The sequence below is a fragment of the Phocoena phocoena genome, chromosome 15 (assembly GCF_963924675.1).
Source record: "Phocoena phocoena chromosome 15, mPhoPho1.1, whole genome shotgun sequence".
In the NCBI taxonomy this organism is placed as follows: Eukaryota; Metazoa; Chordata; class Mammalia; order Artiodactyla; family Phocoenidae; genus Phocoena; species Phocoena phocoena.
In genome coordinates, this window is record NC_089233.1 from 62707162 (window position 1) to 62730805 (window position 23644).

A 23644-nucleotide genomic window follows, 5' to 3' on the forward strand; every position below is an offset into this window, starting at 1 on the left:
CCAGGGAAGTCCCGGAATCTGAATATTTTAGATAATAGTATTATATCAATATTCAATTTCCCGTGTATGATCATTGAATTGTGGTTATATAGGAGAATGCCCTTGTTCTTAGGAGATGCATCTGAGTACAGTTTTAAGGAATAAAGCGTCGTGATGTCTGTAACTAACTTTCAAGTGGCTTGACAAAGCACAAATATATGTATGTGTGTGTACACACACACACACAGACATTGCAGATGTAGCAAAATGGTAGCAACTGGTGAATTAGATGAAGTATAAAGACTGTTCATTGTATTCTTTTTGCAACCTTTCTGTAGGTTTGAAACTTTACAGAATTAAAATTGGGAAATCAGGGAATTCCTTGGTGGTCCAGTGGTTAGGACTCCACGTTTCTACTGCCGAGGGCCCGGGTTCAATCCCTGGTTGGGGAACTAAAGTCCCACAAGCCAGACTGTGCTGCCCCCCCCAAAAAAGAAAAAATTGGGAAATCAATCAGTCAATCACCCTTACTCTCTCTACCCAAAGAAAACACTGCCAAAATTTTGGTGTCTGGCTTTCCTGACCTTCGAATGCACATAGAGGGACTTCACTGGCATTCCAGTGGATAAGACTCCACGCTCCCAATGTAGGGGGCCCAGGTTTGATTCCTGGTCAGGGAACTAGATCCCACATGCATGCTGCAACTAAGAGTTCGCATGTCGGGATTCTCTGGTGGTGCAGTGGTTAAGAATCTGCCTGCCAATGCAGGGGACGTGGGTATGAGCCCTGGTCTGGGAAGATCCCACATGCCTCGGAGCAACTAAGCCTGTGCACCACAACTCCTGAATCCCGTGCGCCCTAGAGCCAGTGCTCTGCAACAAGAGAAGCCACCCCAATGAGAAGCCTGTGCACCACAATGAAGAGTGACCCCCACTCACCACAACTAGAGAAAGCCCGCGTGCAGCAGTGAAGACCCAATGCAGTCAAGAATAAACAAACAAACAAATAAATAAATAAAAGGGTTCGCATGCCACAGCTAAGGAGCCCATGTGCTGCAACTAAGGAGCTGGCAACCCACAACTAAGAAGCCCTCGAGCTGCAACTAAGAAACTTGCCTGCTGCAACTAAGGAGCCCGCCTGCCACAACTAAGACAGTGCAACCAAATAAATAAATATTTAAAAGAAAAGAAAAGAAAAGACTCAGATGTGTATGTTTTAAATATATTTATTTAAAAAGCTATTTCTGGGACTTCCCTGGTAGTGCAGGGGTTAAGAATCCACCTGACAATGCAGGGGACATGGGTTCGAGCCCTGGTCCGGGAAGATCCCACACGCTGTGGAGCAACTAAGCCCGTACGCCACAGCTACTGAGCCTGCTCTCTAGAGCCTGCAAGCTACAACTACTGAGCCCGTGTGCCACAGCTACTGAAGCCTGTGCGCCTAGAGCCCATGCTCTGCAACAAGAGAAGCCACTGCAATGAGAAGCCCGCGCACCACAATGAAGAGTAGCCCCTGCTCACCACAACTAGAGAAAGCCTGCGCACAGCAACAAAGACCCAACGCAGCCAGAAAAAAAAAAAAAAAGCTATTTCTGGGCTTCCCTGGTGGCACAGTGATTAAGAATCTGCCTAGCCAATGCAGGGGACACAGGTTTGAGCCCTGGTCCGGGAAGATTCCACATGCTGTGGATCAACTAAGCCCATGCGCCACAACTACAGAGCCTGCGCCCTAGAGCCTGTGAGCCACAACCACTGAGCCCGTGTGCCACAACTACTGAGCCCACGCACCTAGAGCCCATGCTCCACAACAAGAGAAGCCACTGCAATGAGAAGCCCGTGCACTGCAACGAAAAGCGGCCCCCACTTGCCGCAACTAGAGAAAGCCCGCGTGCAGCAACAAAAGACCCAAATGAGACCAAAAATAAAAATTAAATTAAAAAAAATACGTACATATCTATATATATACACACATCTATATAAATGGGTCAGGCTATATGCACTGTTCTGGAACTTGCTTTTCTTACTTTGCCTTTTGTATAACATCATTCTCTTTTTGTGCCTACAACCCTACATCAGTATTCCCAAAGTGTTCCTTAGAACAGTGGCTCCTTGGGATTTTCCAATAGAAAAAGGATCCCTGGTCAAACCAGGCTGTGAGGGAGGCATTCTGCCTCTTCCCTTGCTCTGTCCCTGGGTTCTTCCTGCAGTAAAGAAATACTTTTGATTTTGTCACCCCCAATTTTTCTCTAGACATATATGACTATGGAACCCAAGGAACAGCAATTAAGAGAGACATCCTTTAATGAAATATTGATCAGCACCATCACTTTATTTTTATTTTTGTGGTACGCAGGCCTCTCACTGTTGTGGCCTCTCCCGTTGCAGAGCACAGGCTCTGGACGCGCAGGCTCAGTGGCCATGGCTCATGGGTGCAGCCGCTCTGCGGCATGTGGGATCCTCCCGGACCGGGGCACGAACCCGCGTCCCCTGCATCGGCAGGGAGACTCTCAACCACTGCGCCACCAGGGAAGCCCAGCACCATCACTTTAACAACCACAAAGGGTTCTGTTCCATTCCACGTGGATGGACCATCCTCTGTTTAGCCAGGCTTCCATGGAAGGACATTTAGGTCGTTGCCATTTTTTGCTGTTATAAAAACTACTGGAATACCATCCACGTATGGTTATCTTTGCCCACCTGCTTGATTACTTTTGTAGAAAAAATAATTATTTTTGTAGAATCAATTTCTAGAAGTCATTGGCTGTGTTTCGGGGATCCATGCCACCAGCACATTTGGTGACTCTAGAAAGACTCCCAGAACTCAGGATGGTTGTGCTCATGGCTGTGGTTCATTTAGGTAAAAGGATACACAGCAGGATCAGCAAGGGAAAAAGACCCAGCAGCTGAAGTCTGGAGAAAATTAACGTTCTTCCAAGTCTCCAAAGTGTTCTCTCTCAGGGAAGTGGCGGGGCTGCATACAGCATGCATCTTCCTTCAGCAGAAAAGAGCAGCAACACGTGCACAGTGTTTCTGCCAGGGAAGCACACCTACGACTCTAAGGCCAGGGCTTTCATTGGGGATCGGTCACGTAGGCACCCAGCCACAAACCAAAATTCCAGACCCCCATGTGGGAAGGAGGGGTTCACCATCAATCACATTGTTTGTGCGAACAGTCTAGCTGGGTTGTTGTAGGGTCAGTGCCCAGGTGGGCAAAATAGCCTTATCAACATAGGAAACCTTCTGCAAGGCACGTTCTCAGATGCCAGTTCAGAGTCAGTCTCTCACGCAAGCCCTTCTAAAGACAACAACATTAGGCCTGCTCTGTGAGCTCATTTCTGCACAAGCTGGGCCATTTTTGCTGACTGTCATGGAGAAAAGGGATAGCAACGCCAGACTGATGGCTCCTCGAACTCTCCCGTGACTTTGTTTCCATGCCCCCTCTCAGCCCCGTCCTCTGAGCTGCCTATGAGTGGCTGTTCTTTCCACATGGCTGGCTAAGGCAAATGTCCTTCCCCACTGATAAATCAGACAGCTGGTATCAAGAGGCCGTGACACTTTAATTTTCTCTTCTGATTTCAGAGTAGCCTGAACATGCATTCCGCGCCGAGCTACCTCACCCAGCCTCCACCTCCTCCTCCACCCCCTCCACCACTGCCTCCACCGCCACCCCCCCAGCCTCCACCACCCCCATCCCAGAGCCTGGGTCCCCCTGGGCGTCCCAACCCTGGCGGGAATGGCGTGGTGGAGGTGTATAGTGCCACAGCACCCCTGACTGGCAGTGGAACGGTGGAGATCCAGGCATTGGGAATGCAGCCCTACCCACCCTTGGAGGTGAGCAGACGCTGGGGCTTGGGGTGAAGGGGGAGAAACTGGTCATGGTCATCGTGGGTAACCTGAACCTTTTCTGAACACCAGCTGTGTGCCAGACACTGCTAGAGATACCGTGGAGGGCAAAACCAGATCGAGCCATTACACGTGTAAATGTAAAATGCAAACCACGAGAAACTGGAATGAAGTAGTGGTTGTAGCAGAAGTACAAGCTGCCCTCAGGGAATGCTCAGGACAGTCAAGAGAATACCTGCCTTTTGGGGAAAGGATTCCAAAAAATTACATATGTGAGTGTCTCATATTTTTTAACAAGCTAGGTATATTGGTTAGCTATAGCCTTGTAAGAAATATCCAGCAAACCTCAGTGGTATATAGGAAAAAGTGTTTATTTTTCTCACGTCTGTGGTGGTCAGCTTGGCAACTGCTGCTCTTGGCTGGGTTCTCCCACATGTCTGGAGGTTGGCTGGCATCCGCTGCTCTAGAACGGCCGGGTGTGAGATAAGTCTGGTGGGGTGACCCGGCTCTGCTGCATGCATCTGTCATCCTCCAGCAGTTTAGCCAGGCCTGTTCTCACCACAGTGGTGGACGTGCAGTAATGCAAGAGACATGCTCAAGACTTCTTGAGGCTTAGGCTTGTAGGTGATACAGTGTCACTTCCGTTGGTCAAAGCAGGTCACAAGGCCAGCTTAGATTTAAGAAGTAGGGAAATAGGTGCCCCCTCTTGATGGGAAAAGCTGCAAGTCACACTGTAAAGGGCCTGGCTACTAGAAGAGGTAAAGAACTGAGGCCATTCAGTCAGTGTACAGGCATACCTTGTTTTATTGCACTTTGTAGATATTGTGCTTTTTTTTTTACAAATTGAAGGTCTGTGGCAACCCTGTGTCAAGCAAGTCTATCAGCGCCATTTTTCCAACAGCATTTGCTCACTCCATGTCTCTGTGTCACATTTTGGTAATCCTTGCAATATTTCAAACTTTTTCATTATTATTATATTTGTCATGGTGATCTGTGATCTTTGATGTTATTACTATGACTCGCTGAAGGCACGGGGTGATGGTTAACATTTTTTAGCAATAAAGTCAAAAAATTTTTTAAATTAAGGTATATATATTTTAGATATAATGCTGTTGCATACTTAACAGGTTACAGGATAGTGTAAGCATAACTTATATGCACTGGGAAATCAAAATTTTTGTGTGACTTGCTTTATTGCGATATTGGCTTTATTGCAGTGGCCTGTAACTGAACCCACAATAACTCTGAGGTGTGCCTGTTCCATATGTACCATATTAATTCCCGGCTGAAGAGCTCTGAGCTACAAGCAGTCTACTCTCAAGGCACTAAGAGTTCAGAACCATGCCAGACGCCAGTGCTGGGGGGCATGGTTACGATAGAAAGAGACTACCTGCACTTGAGGTCACATTATCTCAGACTCAGTCTAGAATCCAGCCATATAGACATTCCATGTAAGGTAGCATTTATATGGAAAGAGAACTAGACCAGTGGGAAAATTCCTCCACCAGCCATGTGATGTTATAAGAGCCTGCAGGGGGATTTTCCCTAGCCTGGGAGAATAACGCAAAAGGACCTTGTTCAATTAAAAAAAAAAAAAATTAAGTGAGATGCTGAGAGGACGGTGGTGGTCTCATAGGCAGAGGGGGCCAGCATAGGGGTAGCTGCCATTGTTTATTTTCCATGTAGATGAGGGTGCTCTTTGAGGACAGAGCCTGAGTCTTTTTTTTTTTTTTTTTTTTTTTTTTTGCGGTACGCGGGCCTCTCACTGTTGTGGTGTCTCCTGTTGCGGAGCACAGGCTCCGGATGCGCAGGCTCAGCGGCCATGGCTCACAGGCCCAGCCGCTCCACAGCATGTGGGATCTTCCCGGACCGGGGCACGAACCCGTGTCCCCTGCATCAGCAGGTGGACTGTCAACCACTGCACCACCAGGGAAGCCCCCTGAGTCATCTTTGATTTTGCATCCTTAGCACCTGGCAGCGTGCCTGGCCTGTGGTACACCTACAGTAGGTATCTGAAATAGGGTCTTCTGACCTCAGTTTCCTTTCCTCTAGAATGGGAACTCCCCTTGCAGAGCTGCGAGGATAATGAGAACTAACCCAGTGGCAGTCATGTAATTGCTCAGTAATGACTTGAATGATGAGTGATTCATTCACTGTGACAAATATTTATTGAGTTGCATATTGGTCAGGAAAATTGAAACCGCTCTAGGTATTTCTGGCAAAGGGATTTAATACAGGAAATTGGGTGCTTACAAAGCTGATGAAGGGCTGGAGGAGCAAAAGTCAGGGTTGTTGAGCACCACTCATTTTCAGGGTCGCTGGTGTTCCTTGGCCCTTAGAACCAGGACACTGCTGCTGTACCCAGAGGTGAGGGAACTGTAGGATTCTGTTGCTGAGGTTCCAGCTGCGCTGCTGTCCTTGGGGCTAGTGGTCAGGAGGAACTCATGACTGCAAACCCACCTATCTCCCAGCACAGCTGCCGGAGGAGAATGGTTTCTACCTCCCTTCTGCCTTCCAAATCTCATGCAGATGCTTCTCATGGGCAGAACTTAATCTGTGTTCAGAACTGTGCTGGCAAGGATGCTTGGGAATGTGGTTCCCAGCTTCCCACCTTTACATTTCAGGAGAGAGCATGGGCAGGTGTAGGAATGGTTCCAAGGCCCGACAGACAAGGCCCGGCAGAAGCACCTACTGGTGCCATATTAGATGCCCAATACGTACGTAAATGAATTCATTCATTCAACAAATATTTATTGAGTCCCCACCCTGTGCCAAGCGTTGCTCTAGGCCTGGGAATAGAGGAAGAAACAAAAGCAAAGCAAAAGTCTCTGCCTTCACAAAACTAGGCAGATAATAGACAAGATAAGTAAGTAAAATGTACAATTTATTAGATAATGATATGTCTAAGGAGAAAAATAAAGCAGAGGAGGATGGGAAATGGAATTTTGGATAGGCTAGCCCAGGAAGACCAATGAATGCTGAATAGATGAATGAGTAAATGAATTCTTCACACCCCAGTGTCATGATGTAAGCTTACTGGTCACTGAGTTTGGGTGGCTCAGAATTCATTTGGTAATTTTCTTGTGGCTTCAGTGTCAATTCTTGGCCGAGGGATGTGTGCTGGTGTGGCATCAGGTGGAGTCGGTTAAGAAGTGGAGTTGCTGGTGAGGGCATAGACCCTTCTGACTTCCTAGTTCTCCTGTGCAAGCAAACTACTACTACTAATAACAACGGCGATCACAACAGCTAATGTTGATTGGGTGCTTACTGTATGCCAGGCACTGTTTTAAGCTCTTTACTTGTTAACTCGTTTAATCCTCATAACCCCGTGAGAGGGGTGCTATGATTAGCCCCATTTTACAGATGTGGAAGCTGAGACAGAAGTTTAAAAGACTTGCCCAAGGTCAGTTAAATGTTAAGTGGCAGAGTCAGGATTTGAACCCAGGCAGCCTGGTTCCAAAGCTCCTTCTAGCCTGCTGGCATCATGAAGTTCTTGGGAGTGACTGGGGTGACTGAGCAAGGTGGAAGAGTTAGGATGGTGATGTAGATTGGGGGTGGCTAAGATCAGCCAGGGACACAGTGACGGTCCCACTGGCTGGGGCAGGTCTTCCCCTCCCTTCCCAGGGCACTCTCCCTGACTCTTCTGTACTTATAGGTGCCAAACCAGTGTGTGGAGGCTCCAGTATACCCCACCCCCCAGGTGTACAGCCCCGGCAAACAAGGATTCAAACCGAAAGGACCAAACCCTGCTGCCCCCATGACCAGCGCCACCAGGGGCGCAGTGGCCACCTTTGACTCCCCACCATCGCTGAAGACCCGACGGACCAAAGGTTCCAGTGGACTCCCAGAAGGTGGGCCCACAGCCTGCCGTGGCATCTTTCCTCAGCGTGGGCCTATCCACAGGCTGCTTAGTTCCAGTCTTCCCTTTTGTGATAGTTAGGATTAAGTTTGGTTGCATGTAATGGAAAATCCAAAATAAGAGTGACTTCAAAATGATACAATTTTGTTGTTCTGTGCGAACTAAGTCCAGAGGCAGGCAATCTGGAGATCGTGTGCCTATATAATTACCAGGTACCCACCCACATTTCTTCTATCTTTCTGCTCTGCCATCCCTAGAACATGGCTTTTGTTCTCAGGGTACCTCATCATGTAAAATGGCTGCTGGAGATCCAGTCATCAATTTCATATTCCAGGAAGTAAGAAGGATAAAAGAGGCATCTCCCACTCCCAGACGTTCTGCATGATGCTTTTGCTTACATCTCATTGGTCAACACTTAGTCACTTGACCATATCTAGTTGCAAAGGAAGCTGGGAAATGTCTCTTTTGCTAGGAACATTGATGTTCCCATTATGTAGGGGATTTATGAAGAAAGAAGAAGGGGTGAGTGGTTAATAGGCAGACAAGCAGTGATGTCTGCCACCCCTTTGGAGATGGTAAGCATGGGGTTGGGGCAATGTCAAAAAGTGGTGGTAGTGGGGAAAGGCAGAGGAATTCAGAATTCTTCAGGGGGTTTCAGTCAACCTTCCTTCTTTTCACAAACGTGTTGAGCATCTGTGTGCTAGGCTTAGTGTCAAAAACTGGAAATCTAGGGACTTGCCTGGTGGTCCCATGGCTAAGACTCCACACTCCCAATGCAGGGGGACTGGGTTCCATCCCTGCTCAGGGAACTAGATTCCACATGTCACAACTACGAGTTCGCATGCCGCACCTAAAGATCCCAAATGCCACAAAGAAGATCCCGCATGCCACACCTAAGACCTGGTGCAGCCAAGTAAATAAATAAATATTAAAACAAACAAACTGGAAATCTAGCATCTTGGGTCATGATTTCCTCACCCTTAATTATTCACAGTTTAATGGGAGAGACAGGGAATAAATAAATATTTATGGGTCACCCTGGGAAGGAGATTAACAGAGTACTATGAGAGTACTGGGGAGAGGCTGGAAAATGATGCTGCCTATATGTCTGGGATGAGAAGGAAACAGTCTTGTGACTATCTGAGGGACAAGCATTTTAGGGAAGGGGGGAACAGCGGGTGCAAAGGCCCTGAGGTGGGACCATGTTTAAAGTCTTTCAAGGTTAGCAAGGAGTCCGCTGCAGCTGGATGGTAAGAATGATGAGGTTGGAAGGAAGTAGAGGATGCAGAGCCCCATAGGCCACAGCAGAGAGGTTGAATTTTATCCTAGGGCAGAAGGGAGCCTTTGAGGGGTTTGCTCTACTCTCCCAGCCAGAGCGTGTCCTGGGCTTTTCTCCCCCAGGCACTGTGAGAGACTCACCTGTGCTTCTTCCCCTGCCTGTCCATGGGTGTAGACCTCCCAGGGTGTGAGCTGTCTGGCCCCAAGTCCAGGGGGTAGAGTGGCTGGAAGCTGCCCTTGGCACCTTCAGTTCTGTCCTCAGGCTCACCATCCCCTTCTTCCCTCTTTGTCTTTTTTTTTTTTTGTCAGCTGCAGGGAAGCCAAAGGCTCAGAAACTCAAGTGCTCATATTGTGACAAGTCATTCACCAAAAACTTCGACCTGCAGCAGCACATCCGAAGGTACCCAGGCATGGTGTGGCAGGCGTTTCCTGGGGGGAGGTAGGCTGAGGGATTCACGTGGAAGCGATGCTCCTTTCTCAGCCCCTTGGTCTGGGTGGTGACCAAGACCCCATCTGGTCTGTCATGGTTCTCAGACCTTCAGTCCAGCTCAGGATGATTTTTCCCTTTTCTTTCTCAGGAGCAGTGGGCAGGATCTGTGGGGCCTGCCTGCTGTGATGGGGAAGGTCCAAGTGGGCTGAGGTGGGGGAGGAATTTACTTGAATGGACAGGGGCTTTGTGGGTGGGAGGCGTGTCTCAGTCTCGCTTCTGCAGAAAGGGCTGACCTCGAGGACAGCCATGCTGTGTGAATATGCCTCTACAAGCTCTCTGCTCACTAACCTTGACACCCCTTGTCCCAAGAACCTGCAAGGAGCCCCTCTGGGCCTCAGGTTTTCCATTGTGAAGTGGAGGGGTGGACTTGTTCAGTGTTTCCCACAGAGTGGCACATTGGGACATGAGATGATTTTAGGTGGTTTATGGATATTGGTGTTGAAAAGACTTGAAAGACATAGTGAGAAAATTATTTTTTCAATTTCTTTCAGGCAAAGGAGAAAGCCTCAGTTTGGTGTAGTCTGTCTTTAATGCCTCTCACATACTTGTTCATCTTTTATAACAGAGAGAGAGAGAGAGCCTGAGATTCCAACCACGGCATGCAGCAGCTTCTCTCTAGACCAGGGTCTACCAGCCTATTGAGATGTTTTAGATCACATCATGCTTTTCTCTGGGGGCTGCCTGGGGCTTGGTAGAATGTTTAGCAGCATCCCTGACCTCTAACCATTAGATGCCAGTAGCACCCCTCACTCCTCAGCTGTGACAACCAAAAATGTCTCCAAACGTTGCCAAATGTCCCCGGGAGAGCAAAGTCAATCTCTCTTGAAAACCACTGGTCTGCACTAGTGTGTGTCAATAGAACTTTCTGCAAAGAAGGAAAGGCCCCAATAGCCACTGTCCATAGGGTAGCCAGTAAGCATATGGCTACTGAGTACTTGAAATGTAGTTAGTATGACTGAGAAACTGAGCTTTTAACTTTATTTTAATAAGTTTAAATAGTTCCATGTGGTTTGTGTCTATCTTACTGGATGGTGCACCTATAGATCTTAATAATATTGTTTTATAAATAATTGCATTTTTTTGTTACTTTGTATTTATACGTGGTTTTCCATATATAATAACAACAGGAAACTTCATTTTAAATTATTAAGTTTTTAAAAAGTACATTGATTTGAAGGAAGATGTTAAATAATGGTACAAGTGCTGTGCTGTGACAGCTAGGATGTCTTCTCCTTCAAAAACCAGAAATCCCTATTTAAACAATTAGGAAATGTTTTCTCTCACAATGTGAGATGGCCACAGAGAAGGTCAGCTCCAGGGCTGGTTGATTCAGCAGCTCAGTAACGTCACCAAGAGCCCAGGGTCTGTCTGTCTCTGGTCTGCCTGCCTCAGCAAGAGGGCTTGTCCTCATGGTGTCAGGATGGTGGCCAGCAGCATCTGGACGCTCTGCCTGGGCCTTCCTGGTGGCTGTGAGCTCCTGGGCTGAGGCCACAGTCCCGTTCCGACACGCGGGTGCTGACAAGCCTTGTGTCTGCAGCCACACTGGTGAGAAGCCCTTCCAGTGCATTGCATGTGGCCGTGCCTTTGCCCAGAAGTCTAATGTCAAGAAACACATGCAGACCCACAAGGTGTGGCCTCCAGGACGCAGCGGTGGCACCGTTTCTCGCAACTCTGTGACTGTACAGGTCATGGCCCTGAACCCCAGCAGGCAGGAGGATGAGGATAGCACAGGTGGGTAGAAGTGGCCGTTGGGCTGTGTCTGGCTGGAGTCTCCCTATGCAGCCCTGGGGGTGAGCAGCGCCAGCCACAGGCAGCTAATGTGCAAGCAACATATGCCCACTTTTACATGACCTGCCAGTTGGAACTACCCTACTGCGTTGTTTAGCCATTCTGTGTGTGCCCTCTGAGTTCTTGTGAGCTCTAGAGAAGAAACCATTTCTTTCAAAACTCCTACAGTGCCTGGCACCAGCCTATTGAGATGTTTTAGATCACATCATGCTTTGAGCATTGAGCAAACATTTGGAGGGAGGCCTACTGTGTGCCAGGCCACTGGGCCTACGGACATGAGGTCAGAGGCCCCTGTCCTCAGGGAGAGTGAGGGAAGGACAACTAAACAAATGCTTATAATTGGAACAAGGAGCTGGGAGGCATTGTGAGTACAGCTGGGGGTAGCAGTCAGTGTTGTTAACAACCACGGAGAGGTCTAGAGTGTCCAAGGGGAAGGCCTGCGAGGGGAGACTTGAGGCATAGCTCTTCTGGAATGTAAGTATTCAGTACGTTGGCCCCTGGAATGGCTGTGTCTGTGTGCACCAGCTGAGTGTGAGTGCAGGGCCTCGGGTACAGCATCCAACCCCGAGCTCGTGGGAGGTGGCGGGGTGAATGCAAGGGAGCCCACAGGAGGTGCCCTGGGAGTCCTTCCCGAGGGGCGTGGCTCTGTCCTGGCTCTCCCTCTGCCTTTCTCAGTGACTTCCCTCCCTGTCTTTCTCCATAGGGTTGGGCCAGACCCTGTCGAGTGCCCCGCAGCCCCAGGCCTTGCCCACAGCAGGCGAGGAGGAGGGGGACAAGCTGGAGGCCAAGCAGGTGGTCCTCATCGATAGCTCCTACCTGTGCCAGTTCTGCCCCAGCAAGTTCAGTACCTACTTCCAGCTCAAGTCCCACATGACCCAGCATAAGAATGAGCAGGTAAGTGGGTGGCGGGGAGCAGGGGTCGGGGTGGGCGGGCAACACCGACTCCAGTCGTGAGCCTTGACTGGTGCTGCCTAGAAAGGGACAGGAGTGGGCCTCGGCTGCTCTGAGCTACCATGTGACCATGATGGACCAAGCTTCCTCGTCCGTTCTGCCTGGGTGGGGCCAGCTTACTGGGCGGTTATGGTGCTTGCCCAGGGGAGGAAGCCCACCTCTCAAGGGTCGTATAATGAAGGGACCAGACACAGGAGGCATCCTTACTCCTCTGAGAAGACCTAGGGTCTAAAAACCTACCTATGGGGATTTAAGACTACAACCTTTTTTTTTTTCCATTGAGGCATAATTCATATACCATAAAGTTCACCCTTTTAAAGTGTACACTTTAATAGTTTTTAATCTATTCATAATGTTACGCAGCCATCACCACACTAATTCTCGAACATTTTTATCACCCTGGAAACTTTATACCTGTTAGTAGTCACACCCCCCTACTCCCAGCCCCAGGCAACCACTGATCCGTTTTCTGACTCTATGGATTTACCTGTTGTGGACATTTAATAATGGAATCATATAGTACGTGGTCTTTTGAGATAATGTTTTCGTTTGTGTTGTAACATGTATCAGTACTTTATTCCTTTTTATTGCCAAATAATATTCTGTTGTATGGATATAGCACATTTTGAATATCCTTTTATCAGTTGATAGACATTTAGGTTGTTTCTACTTTTTGGCTTTTATGACTAATACTTTTGTGGACATTTGTGTACAAGTTTTTGTATGAACATATGTTTTCAATTCTCTTGGGTATAAACCTAGGAGTGGAATTGCTGGGTTATATGGTAACTCTATTCCAGTCTTTATTTTTTTTAAATAATCTTTATTAGTTATTTTTCTCCTTATAAAAGTATCATATACCCAATGTAAGATTAGAAAATTCAGAAAAGTCTGAAGAATGCTTAGGTTAATATTTACTATTTATTATATGCTGGGTATTCTGCTAAGTGCCTTACATTCAATACTTTATTTACTTCTCATGACAACCTTAGAGATAGGCATTTTCAGTATATCCAGGTGAAGAAACTGAAGCACAGAGAGGTGAAGTGACCCATCCTAAGTCACACTGCCAGTAAGTGACGGAGTCAGGCTTCAAAGCCAGGTTGATTTGACTCCAAACCCCATGTCATTAACCACCTTGCAATGTGTCCTCCCATGAATGCAGCCCAAAATGCAGTATGTTTTGTAGATTTTCTGTTTTTATAAAAATTATAATTGGGATCTGTACACATATATAATTTTGAAGTATGCTTTTTTTTCTGAGATAGCTTTTTAAAAGACTTTTTAAAGAATTATAGGTTCTCAGGAAGTTGCAAAGATGGTATAGAGAGGTCCCTCGTACCCTTCAGTCAGTTCCCCTCGATGGTTACTTCTTACATAACCAGAGCACAGTATCATAAATAGGAAACTGACTTTGATATAAAGTGTATGTATAGTTCTATGTCATTTTATCACCTGTGTAGATTTGAGTAGTCACCACTGCAATCACGATACAGAAGGATTCCATCACCACAGAGACTCCCTTGTGCTGGGTTTTTGTAGTCACACCCACGCTCCTCATCAACATCCCTGGCCTCTGGAAACCACTAAAATTAATCTGTTCTCTGTCCTTATAAGTTTGTCATTTTGAGAATGTTGTATATGTGGAATCGTCAAGTATGTGGCCTTCTGAGACTGACTTTTTTCACTCGGTGTACATTTTCTTGTCCTTTTTGTTTTTGAATCTAATTTTATATTCTGAGCATTTACTCATGTCACTATTTTTAAAAAATATTTATTTATTTAATTAATTTTTGGCTGTGTCAGGGCTTAGTGGCGGCACATGGCTTCTCTCTAGTGGGCTTTTCTCTGGTTGTGGTGTGCGGGTTTTCTCTCTCTAGTTGTGGCGCTTGGGCTCCAGAGTGCGTGGGCTCTGCAGTTGCAGCACACGGGCTCTCTAGCTGTGGCTTGCATGCTCAGTAGTTGCAGCGCGCGGGCTTAGTTGCCCCGCCACGTGTGGGATGTTAGTTCCCTGACCAGGGATCAAACCCGTGTCCCCTGCATTGGAAGGCAGATTCTTAACCACTGGACCACCAGGGAAGTCTCCATGTCACTATTTAAAAAAACAAAACAAAACATAATTTTTAACGGCTACATTTTTTTTTTTTTGGCCATGCCACGTGGCACGAGGGATCTTAGTTCCCTGACCAAGGATCGAACCTGTACCCGCTGCAGTGGAAGCAGTGGAGTCCCAACCACTGGACCACCAGGGAATTCCCAATGGCTACATTTTTTAAAATTCCCTATTGTTGAACATTTAGGTTACTTCCTGAGTTTTGCTATTATAAACAAAACTGTTGTGAACACTGTTGTAATCAAATCTTTGTCCACATCTCTGACTTCTTCCTTATGATAGATTCTTTTTTTTTTTCTTTTGGCTGTGTTGGGTCTTCGCTGCTGAGCATGGGCTTTCTCTAGTTGCAGCGAGCAGGGGCTGCTCTTCGTTGCGGTGCATGGGCTTCTCACTGTGGTGGCTTCTCTTGTTGCGGAGCATGGGCTCTAGGGAGCGCAGGCTTCAGTAGTTGTGGTGCGCAGGCTCAGTAGTTGTGGCGCACAGGCTTAGTTGCTCTGTGGCATGTGGGATCTTCCCAGACCAGGGATCGAACCCGTGTCCCCTCCATTGGCAGGAGGATTCTTAACCACTGCGCCACCAGGGAAGTCCCCTTATGATAGATTCTTAGCAGGGAGATTGATGGAGTTAAGTTAGGATATGTTTGGGGGAAAATCACAGAAAACTTTGACTCAAACTAGCTTAAACAATTAGGAAGTTTGTTATCTCACATAACAAGAAAACCCAAGATAGGGCAGCTCTGGGCCTGAGACAGTCAGTTGACTCAACCCAGCATCAAGGACCCTGTGTCTTTCTAGCTCTTGTCTCCACTATCTCAGGGTGTGGCCTTGTCCCCTGCTGGTGGTTTGCCTGTGGTCCTGTGATGGTAGTCACTCTTCCTAGGCAGAAGATCAAACACAGTATTATCCGTGAGCATAAAGGGGTTGTATTTTCTGTGTCTTCTTTAGAAGCAAGGAAACCTTTCCCAGAAGACTTCTGTAGACCTCTCATTGGTCAGAGCCGGTGCATATGCTCTGTCATTTAGGAGTGCATTGTCATGCTGGAAATAATAGATAACTGGCTTACTGGTTAGAGTTTTTATCCTCTCACATCACAAGAGGTCCATAAGTAGGTAGCATTGGGCTTATATAGCAGGGTTCTCTTGGCTCTCTGCTCTGCCATCTTTAGCATGTGGCTTTCATCCTCAAGGTTGCCAGATGGCTGCTATACCTCCAGTCATCACATCTATATTCCAGTCATCACATCTATATTCCAGTCAGGACAAATGCAAAAAACAGAGGGGACTTCTCCTAGGAAGCTTTTGCCTTTTTGTTCTGGGAGTGATTCCTTCCCCAAAGACTACTGCCTACTTACCATTGGCAAGAAAGGAGTCACATGGCTGACACTCGGTGTAAGGGAGCCAGGGGATCAAATGTTTTAACTTGATTTGGCATCTTGCCACTCTGAACAAATCAGGGTTCACTTTATTAGGAAGAAAGGGCATGTGGAATTGTATCTGAGTGTGTCATGCAGCCCTATGAGGAGTGTGTACTACTTGTCAAAGTATAATTTTCAAAATGTTAAAAAACATCATTCTCATACAAATAACATAGTGAACATGAGTCAGAATTTTACTTAACTCGTTAATGAGGGAACTGGGAGGATGACAAAGCCAGTCAAAAGAGGATAAGAAACACTGATATCTATACCCTTATATAACTGTGTCAGTGAAAAAAAGGAATCCTGAAATAAGATTACTAAGTTAGATACAAATCTGGTTAATGTCTTCAGGGCACCAAAACCTTTGGAGTTATCTTTTCTACATGAGAAAAATCATTTACATTGGATCAGTTTTCTACAAGTTGACATTTAACTTTAGAGTCTGGGTCCTAATCAGTAGTAAACAGTCAAAACAAGTCACATCACCCAGAGGGTGAGATGACCCCCAGTGGCTTAACTGCCTTTACCTAACTGCCTGCCAGACAGCAGTTCTCAAATTGAGGTCCCTGGCCCAGCAGCTTCAGCATCACCTGGGCACTTGGTAGGAATGCACATATTCAGGCCACCCAGACCTGCTGAATCAGATTCGCTGGGAGTAGGATAATCTGTTATCGTGATGCAGGCTCAAGTTGGAGAGCCACTATTCTAGCATGACATTGGAAGGACGTCATGTCATCTTTTCACGTCTTTTCAAGATGTTATCATTCCAGGTTTTGGATATTTTTTCTTAAGCATACCCAGACCACACAGAGCCTGCAGGGAGGGTAATGGGCCCATTGTGACTGGCTGAGAGGAGGGGACCCTCTAATCAAAATAAGACCAAGGCTGCAGCAGCAGGGGAGCAGGGAAACAGCGGTTGGGTCTTCCACAAGCAGTGTTCGAGGTGGATGCCACAGGGCAGGGGGCGGCAGTGGAGCAGCTCTCCTGCCTTTCCTCACCGACCCTGCCTCTTCCCTCAAGGTGTACAAGTGTGTGGTCAAAAGCTGCGCGCAGACATTCCCAAAGCTCGACACTTTTCTGGAGCACATCAAGAGCCACCAGGAGGAGCTGAGCTACCGTTGCCACCTCTGTGGCAAGGACTTCCCCTCACTTTACGACCTGGGTGTGCATCAGTACTCACACAGCCTCCTGCCCCAGCACAGCCCCAAGAAGGACAGTGCCGTCTACAAGTACGTGCCCTCCCTTTTCCCTCTCCCTGCAGGGAGCCCAGGGGTCTGGTCCCTTGGTGGTTCTGACTGCTCAGGACCAGTGGGACATCTCAAAAGGGAATCTGAGGCTCCAGGGTCCAGCCTGGCAGAGAGGGTTCTGTGTCTTGGCACTGAAGGGGGCAAGAGATGCTGGCCCGCCTTATATCATTCTTCAACTTGGCAGACAGTTATCCTAAAAAAAAAAGAAAAAAAATCTTAAAAAAGGGAAGCCAATGTTCTTTCCTTGTTCATAATGGGAAAAAGATTTGTTTTTTTTCTAAAGTAAAATATTATGAAAATAGTACTCCGTCTGATAGTCTACACAATTTAGGTTACAGTTGGAATGGTACGCTGATTCTTAAATGAAAAAATGAACAAGTCTGAAAGCAAAATCTGAAAGCAAAAATCATAAAAATAAGATTCATTTGTTTTATAATCTGTAAAATTTAGGTTAAAGTTGAAGCTATATGCTGATTCTTAGAATGGACAAGGAATGAATCAAATGTAGATTTCATTGGGGGTAGTTTTCTGACAACCCTTTACATTGTTGTAGTTTTCTGTTTCAGTCATAAAGAAGGTCCCTTTGGCAGAAATGATGAAGGGCTCCCTCCGTTTTGCCTCATGCTTTTAGTCCTTAGATCTTCAGATCATTGTCTTTGGAGCCATCGATCCTGTGATCATCCTTGTAGAGTTTCTCTTCCTCGATTGCTTTCTGGTCCCTCTTCTAGACTCTCATATGCCAATGGTTTCATCCAGCATCACTTTCATGACTTGGTGGAACCCCTCATTTTTGCTCTGCATTCATTTCGCCACGCATTTCCCTTATGTCTCTTGGGAGCCGCTGCCTCACAAAACCCAGCACGTAGTGCATGGGGATAGTGAAAAAAAAATTGGAGTGTTTGTCTAGGGACTTCTTCTAGTCCATTAGTGAATATTTTCATGTTAGAATGGCTTTTGCTTCTCTGTACAAACTTGTGTCTGCACAGACTTAGCTGATGACCTCTGTTAATGGGGCCCCCCTCTAACTCCTGGGTGAGGCTTCTGGGGTTCAAAAATAAGTAAATACAGACCTTGAGTTTAGAATGCATGGGCTGCTTAGGGAGACAGGAGTGTATATATGCTTAGGATATACTGTGATAAAATGCTATCATAGACATATTACGCAAAGTGGGAGGTAGGGCAGCAAAGGTGTCCCAGGAACAATGATATCTGAACTGGGTTTTGAAGGATGGGTAGGAGTTTGCCAGGTAGACAGTGGGTAGTGGGAAGTGCATTCCTAGCAGGAGGAACAGCAGGTGTAGCGATATAAAATAAAATAGCATATGGTTTAGAATGACTGTTCTGTGGAATGGAAGGGGGAGGAGATGTTTAGATGGGGCCTGGGAGAGAAAGTGGGGCCAGGGCATGAGGGCCTTTTAGAAGTCACAAGAGCTTTGAGAAGTTGGCAGGGGGACTGGGGCTTGAGAAATGGGATGTAGGGCAAATGACCCTGAGGGAGATTGGGAAATGGGGCCAAAGAGGCAGGAAAACCAGGTGAAGCTCTGACCAGCTAAGGGGTAGAGATTTCTGGATAATGATGAGTAATTCTCATTTGTTCTCAGAGAGCATTTTCTTTTGCTTTTGCCATTCCAATCTGTGGATATTCTATAAGTCCCTGTAGCTGTGTGTCTCTCTAGAGTGAGATGCCGAGTAAAAGGAAGGGAGCAACTACTAGGTGCCTTGGCCTGACTTAGGGACATTGATCCCCGCAATCCTGGGAGGTAGGTTGTATCAGTCAGCTGAGGTGGCTATAACAAAATATTATAGACACATGAGAGAGAGAGGGCATCCTCTGTCTGGTCTTTTCTTATAAGGGCACTAACCTTACCTGGAGGATCCCACACTCATGATCTCATCTAAACCTAATCACTACCCAAAGGCTCCATCTGCAAATACCATTACATTGAGGGTCAGGACTTTAACATTCAGATTTCTGAGGGACACCATTCAGTCCATAGCTGTGGTGTTCTCCCCATTTTGAAGATGAGGACATTGAGGCTCAGAGAGGAGAAGTGACCTGCCTACCAGAGTAACAACGTCAGTACGAGCTGGGATTCAAACTCTTGTCTTGGACTGTGGAAGCCTCATAGCTCTGGTTTTGGAGTTCACAGGCTGAGAATTGAGCCCCATGATGGCCCTGTGCCTGCAGTAGATCACTTCTCCCAGGTTCTCTTGCCAAGCTTAGAGTGTCAGAGGCCCTTTGTAGCCATTGGAGCTTCTGGCCCCAGAGTAAGGTGCAGGGAGGCAGGACACCATCTGGATGGCCCAAGGGTGGGATGGTGTAGTGGGTAATGATAAGAGCTCTGGAGCCACCTCCCTGTGCTCAAATCTGAGCTCAGCTGCATACCTGATGGATGACCTCAACAAGATATTCAGCCACTCTGAACTTCAGTCTCCTCACCTGTGAAATGGTGATACGATAGTGCCTACCCTATTGGATTATTTATAAGGATCAAGTAAGATGAGTATGAAGCAGTTAGACATGGTGCCTGGAACGTAATAGGTACTCAATAAATATTATTGCTGCAATGTTTATTAATTATATAATTTAAATCTAGGTTTGGTTGCTTGTAACAGGGACCCAAAATAACAGTGGCTTTAACAAGGTGAGAGTTTATTTCTGTCTCATGGTGACATTTAAGTGGGTGTGGTGGTTTCATTCCATTTTCACGGGGGCAGGTCTTGTCAGTCCGGCTGCTCTGCCTGCTTTGGGCCACATTGCCTTGGCCTGCCTGTGGAGCCTCCCCAACTCCCTCAAGTGAATTTCATACATGTCACTATATATATGCTGTATGTTTACTTTTTCCTTTTAAAACTAAGATGTGTTTTTTTTTCTAGTTACAAAAGTCATCCATGTTCAATGCACAGAAATGAATTTTTAGAAAAATCCACAAGAAGACAAAAAACAAAACCCTGTTAACCTCTTGGTACATGTCCTTTGATATATATCTGTAATAAGCATATTTATAGCTATAAATATCACAGGCTATATTTGAGTTAGGTTATCCCAAACACAGTTATTGAATCTGGTGAAAATTCATCACACCATCTTCCTGTTGCACAACTTCTGATAAACAGTCTAAAATTTAATAGGATCACTCTGTATACTTGGCGTTACCACTTAAAACTATAATGTTTATATCTTTGCACCTCAGCACAAACAGACCTGCCTCAGTCTTTTAAACAGCTACTTAGTATTCCATTGTATGTGGATGGGCTGTAGTTTATTTAACTCATTCCTTATTGCAGGTTAATTGGGTTATTTCCAGTTTGTCATTATTATAAACAACACTGCAGGAACAACTTTGGACATATATCTTTGCTCATTTGTAAATAAATTCCTAGAAGTGATTTTTCAGGTCAAAGATCACAGAGGGGTTTAAAAAAGATTAATTACCTACTTGAAAAAAATAATTGCTATGTGCATACAATGCAATATTTAAAAACTACAGGAGGGCATAGAGTGAAAAGGAATTCCCCATCCACCCTGACCCGCTCCCTCATCCCATAGGCAATCACTTTCAGGAAGTGTTCTTTTTAAACTTATTTTGACATAATTTTAGACTTCTAGAAAAGTTATAAGAATAGTACAGAGAATTCCCACATACACCCTTCATCCAGATCTCCCCGATATTACAATCCTTACACACTTACTTTATCACATTCTGAGCTTTTTGGGAATAATTTGCAGACATGATGCTCCTTTACCCTTTCTCTTTAGTGTGTATTTTCTAAAAATGAGGATAACCTCTTACATAAGCACAGTGTAGTTATCAAGATCAGGAAGTTAAATCAATACAATTCGGTTACCTAATGTACCCTATTCAAAAATTTCTAATTGTTCCAATAACATCCTTTATAGACAAAGAAAAAAAAATGTTTTTTCTGGCTCAGGATCCAATCCAGGATTCCAGATTGTATTTGGTTGTTGTGCCTCTTTAGTCCCCTTTAAGCTGGAACAGTTCTCATTCTGTCTTTGTCTTTCATGACCTTAATATTTTGGAAGAGTATAAGCCAGTAATTTTGTAAAATGCCCTCAGTTTGGGTTTGTCTGATTTGACCTCAGGGTGGAGCCAGGATTGGCACTTTTGGCAGGAGTATCACAAAGCGACGCTGTGTCTTTCTCAGCGTGCTGTATCAGGAGACACATGACTCTGGTTTGGCCTGGTGCTGGGGATGTTACTTTGGGTGACATAGTTAGGGTGGCGTTTCTGGCAGGGAGTTTTCATTTAATGGTGCTGCGAAACTGCATCCTTGCTGCCGGAGCCTGTGCGATTCCTGTTTTCTTCCTCCCACTAGCTCACCAGGTCTCTGCCCTCCTGGTAGCTCTGCTCTCACCTCTCCTGCTCCTTCTTTCTTGCCATCTGGAGGCATTTAGCTTGTGGTTTTCAGGGTGTGGCCTGAGGGGGTGTCCCCGGGGCCCACCACAGGTGCAGCCTGACTGCGGGTTTCCCACGTGCCCTGGTGTACAGATGGCAGGGTCCATGGTTCTGTTTTTAACCTGAATTGCCCACCTGCCTCTGGCATTCCTCAGTGGTACTGCATTGTAAACGGGCCTATTTGCTGGTGAATGTTCTGTGGTGGGGGGACGGTGGGACCTTTTCCTTAGAGCGGCTTGAGGCCTGAAACTGCTCTTTTGTGGGCATGTTAGCGAGTGATGTTTAGAGTAAAGACCATGTCTATGGGCTTTGCAGTTTATGAGCTGCTTGGCACCAGTGTGTCCTTTGACTCTTGTTATGATCTTAAGAAAAACTGAGAGGCAGGTCCACTTGGAATTCCTACCTCATTTTATGGATAAGGAAACTGAGGGTCAGAGATGGGAAGGAGCCAGACCTGGATCCTTGTCTGTCTGACTTTTTTTGTTTTTTAATTTTTATTGGAGTATAGTTGATTTACAATGTTGTGTTAGTTTCAGGTGTACAGCAAAGTGAATCAGTTATACATCTATCCACTCCTTTTTAGATTCTTTTCCCATATAGGCCATTACAGAGTACTGAGTAGAGTTCCTTGTGCTCTACAGTGGGTCCTTGTCTGACTGTTTCATGTAAGAGATTGTCCCTGGTGCTCAGAGCAGGTTATGAACAAGCCAAACAAGACAGATATGGTCCTGGCCTCCAGAGCCCACTTGCTGGTGGAGGAGACAGAGAAGTAAGCAAATAAATGATTCCAGATAATAATTGCTAAGAAGAAAATACAACTGGAGAGCATAGTAGGAAGTGGCTAGGGCTGGGTTCTGGGGGGCACCTTGAGATGGGGTGGTCGGGGAGGGACTCTCTGAGGAGGTGACATTTGAGCTGAGATGTGAAGGCTGAGCAGGTGCTGCCAAGGGGAGGACTGGGGGGAAGAGTGTTCCAGGTCATAAAAACAGCAAGTACAAAGAACCTGAGGTGGGGTCGAGTTTGGTGTGTTCTGGGTGCATTCAGGAGACCGGGGGGCCTGGAGCAGAGGGTGTGAGATGGGCAATGGGGAAAGGTGAAAGCTGAGAGCTGGGAGTGAGTCAGGCCAGTAGGGCCTTGTAAGCCAAGGTGGGGATTTTTAAGCAAGGGTGTGACATGGTCTGATTTTGATTTTTTTTTTAATAAAATAAGTAAATTTATTTTAAAAAAAAGGTTTTGTCGTAAACACATAATTTTATTTTTTTATTTTTATTAACATCTTTATTGGAGTACAATTGCTTTACAATGGTGTGTTAGTTTCTGCTTTATAACAAAGTGAATCAGTTATACATATACATATGTTGCTATATCTCTTCCCTCTTGCATCTGCCTCCCTCCCACCCTCCCTATCCCACCCCTCTAGGTGGTCACAAAGCACCAAGCTGATCTCCCTGTGCTATGTGGCTGCTTCCCACTAGCTATCTATTTTACGTTTGGTAGTGTATATATGTCCATGCCACTCTCTCACTTTGTGGCACATATATATACAATGGAATATTACTCAGCCATAAAAAGAAACAAAATTGAGTTATTTGTAGTAAGGTGGATGGACCTAGAGTCTGTCATACAGAGTGAAGTAAGTCAGAAAGAGAAAAACAAATACTGTATGCTAACACATATATATGGAATCTAAGAAAAAAAAAAAGGTCATGAAGAACCTAGGGACAAGACATGAATAAAGACACAGACCTACTAGAGAATGGACTTGAGGATATGGGGAGGGGGAAGGGTAAACTGTGATTTTGATTTTTAAAGGCTCCTGCTGGCTCCCCTGTGGAGAATGAATTAGGGCAGGGAGGAGGCTACTGCACATGTTCGAGCAAGATGGTTTGGATTAGGATGGAGGCGGTGGCAAGCGAGAAGAATGGACCGATTCGAGAATGAATCAGATGTGGGATTTTGCCTCCTGGTGTTGGGGGCAGGGAGTGGCCCGGTTCCCACGCCTGCTGGGGCATCCAGCCGAGAACACAGCTCTCTCACTTCTCTGCTCCTCCCCATGTAGGTGTGTCAAATGCGTCAACAAGTACTCCACCCCGGAGGCGCTGGAGCACCACCTGCAGACCGCCACTCACAACTTCCCCTGCCCGCACTGCCAAAAGGTGGGGAACCCTGCCCTTGCTGGCTGGGCGAAAATAGGGGCGAGAGGTGATGGAGTGAAGACCCCACTGTCTCCTTCTCCCCTCCTGCCTCAACACACGTGCAGGCC

At 46.3% G+C, this 23644-nt stretch overlaps 1 protein-coding gene across 3 annotated transcripts in view; it reads left to right on the forward strand.

The window, feature by feature from the left end:
* ZNF341 (zinc finger protein 341) overlaps positions 1-23644 on the forward strand; it is a 43140-nt gene that overhangs the window by 11372 nt on the left and 8124 nt on the right. For 2 of the 3 annotated variants that reach the window (XM_065892550.1, XM_065892554.1), the window contains 7 exons: positions 3558-3809; positions 7477-7672; positions 9268-9358; positions 10986-11179; positions 11940-12130; positions 16737-16945; positions 23441-23537. In XM_065892550.1, the coding sequence (XP_065748622.1) occupies positions 3558-3809; positions 7477-7672; positions 9268-9358; positions 10986-11179; positions 11940-12130; positions 16737-16945; positions 23441-23537 (1230 nt within the window). The remainder of the gene's footprint in view (positions 1-3557; positions 3810-7476; positions 7673-9267; positions 9359-10985; positions 11180-11939; positions 12131-16736; positions 16946-23440; positions 23538-23644) is intronic. The other variant, XM_065892551.1, reaches the window with a different exon arrangement.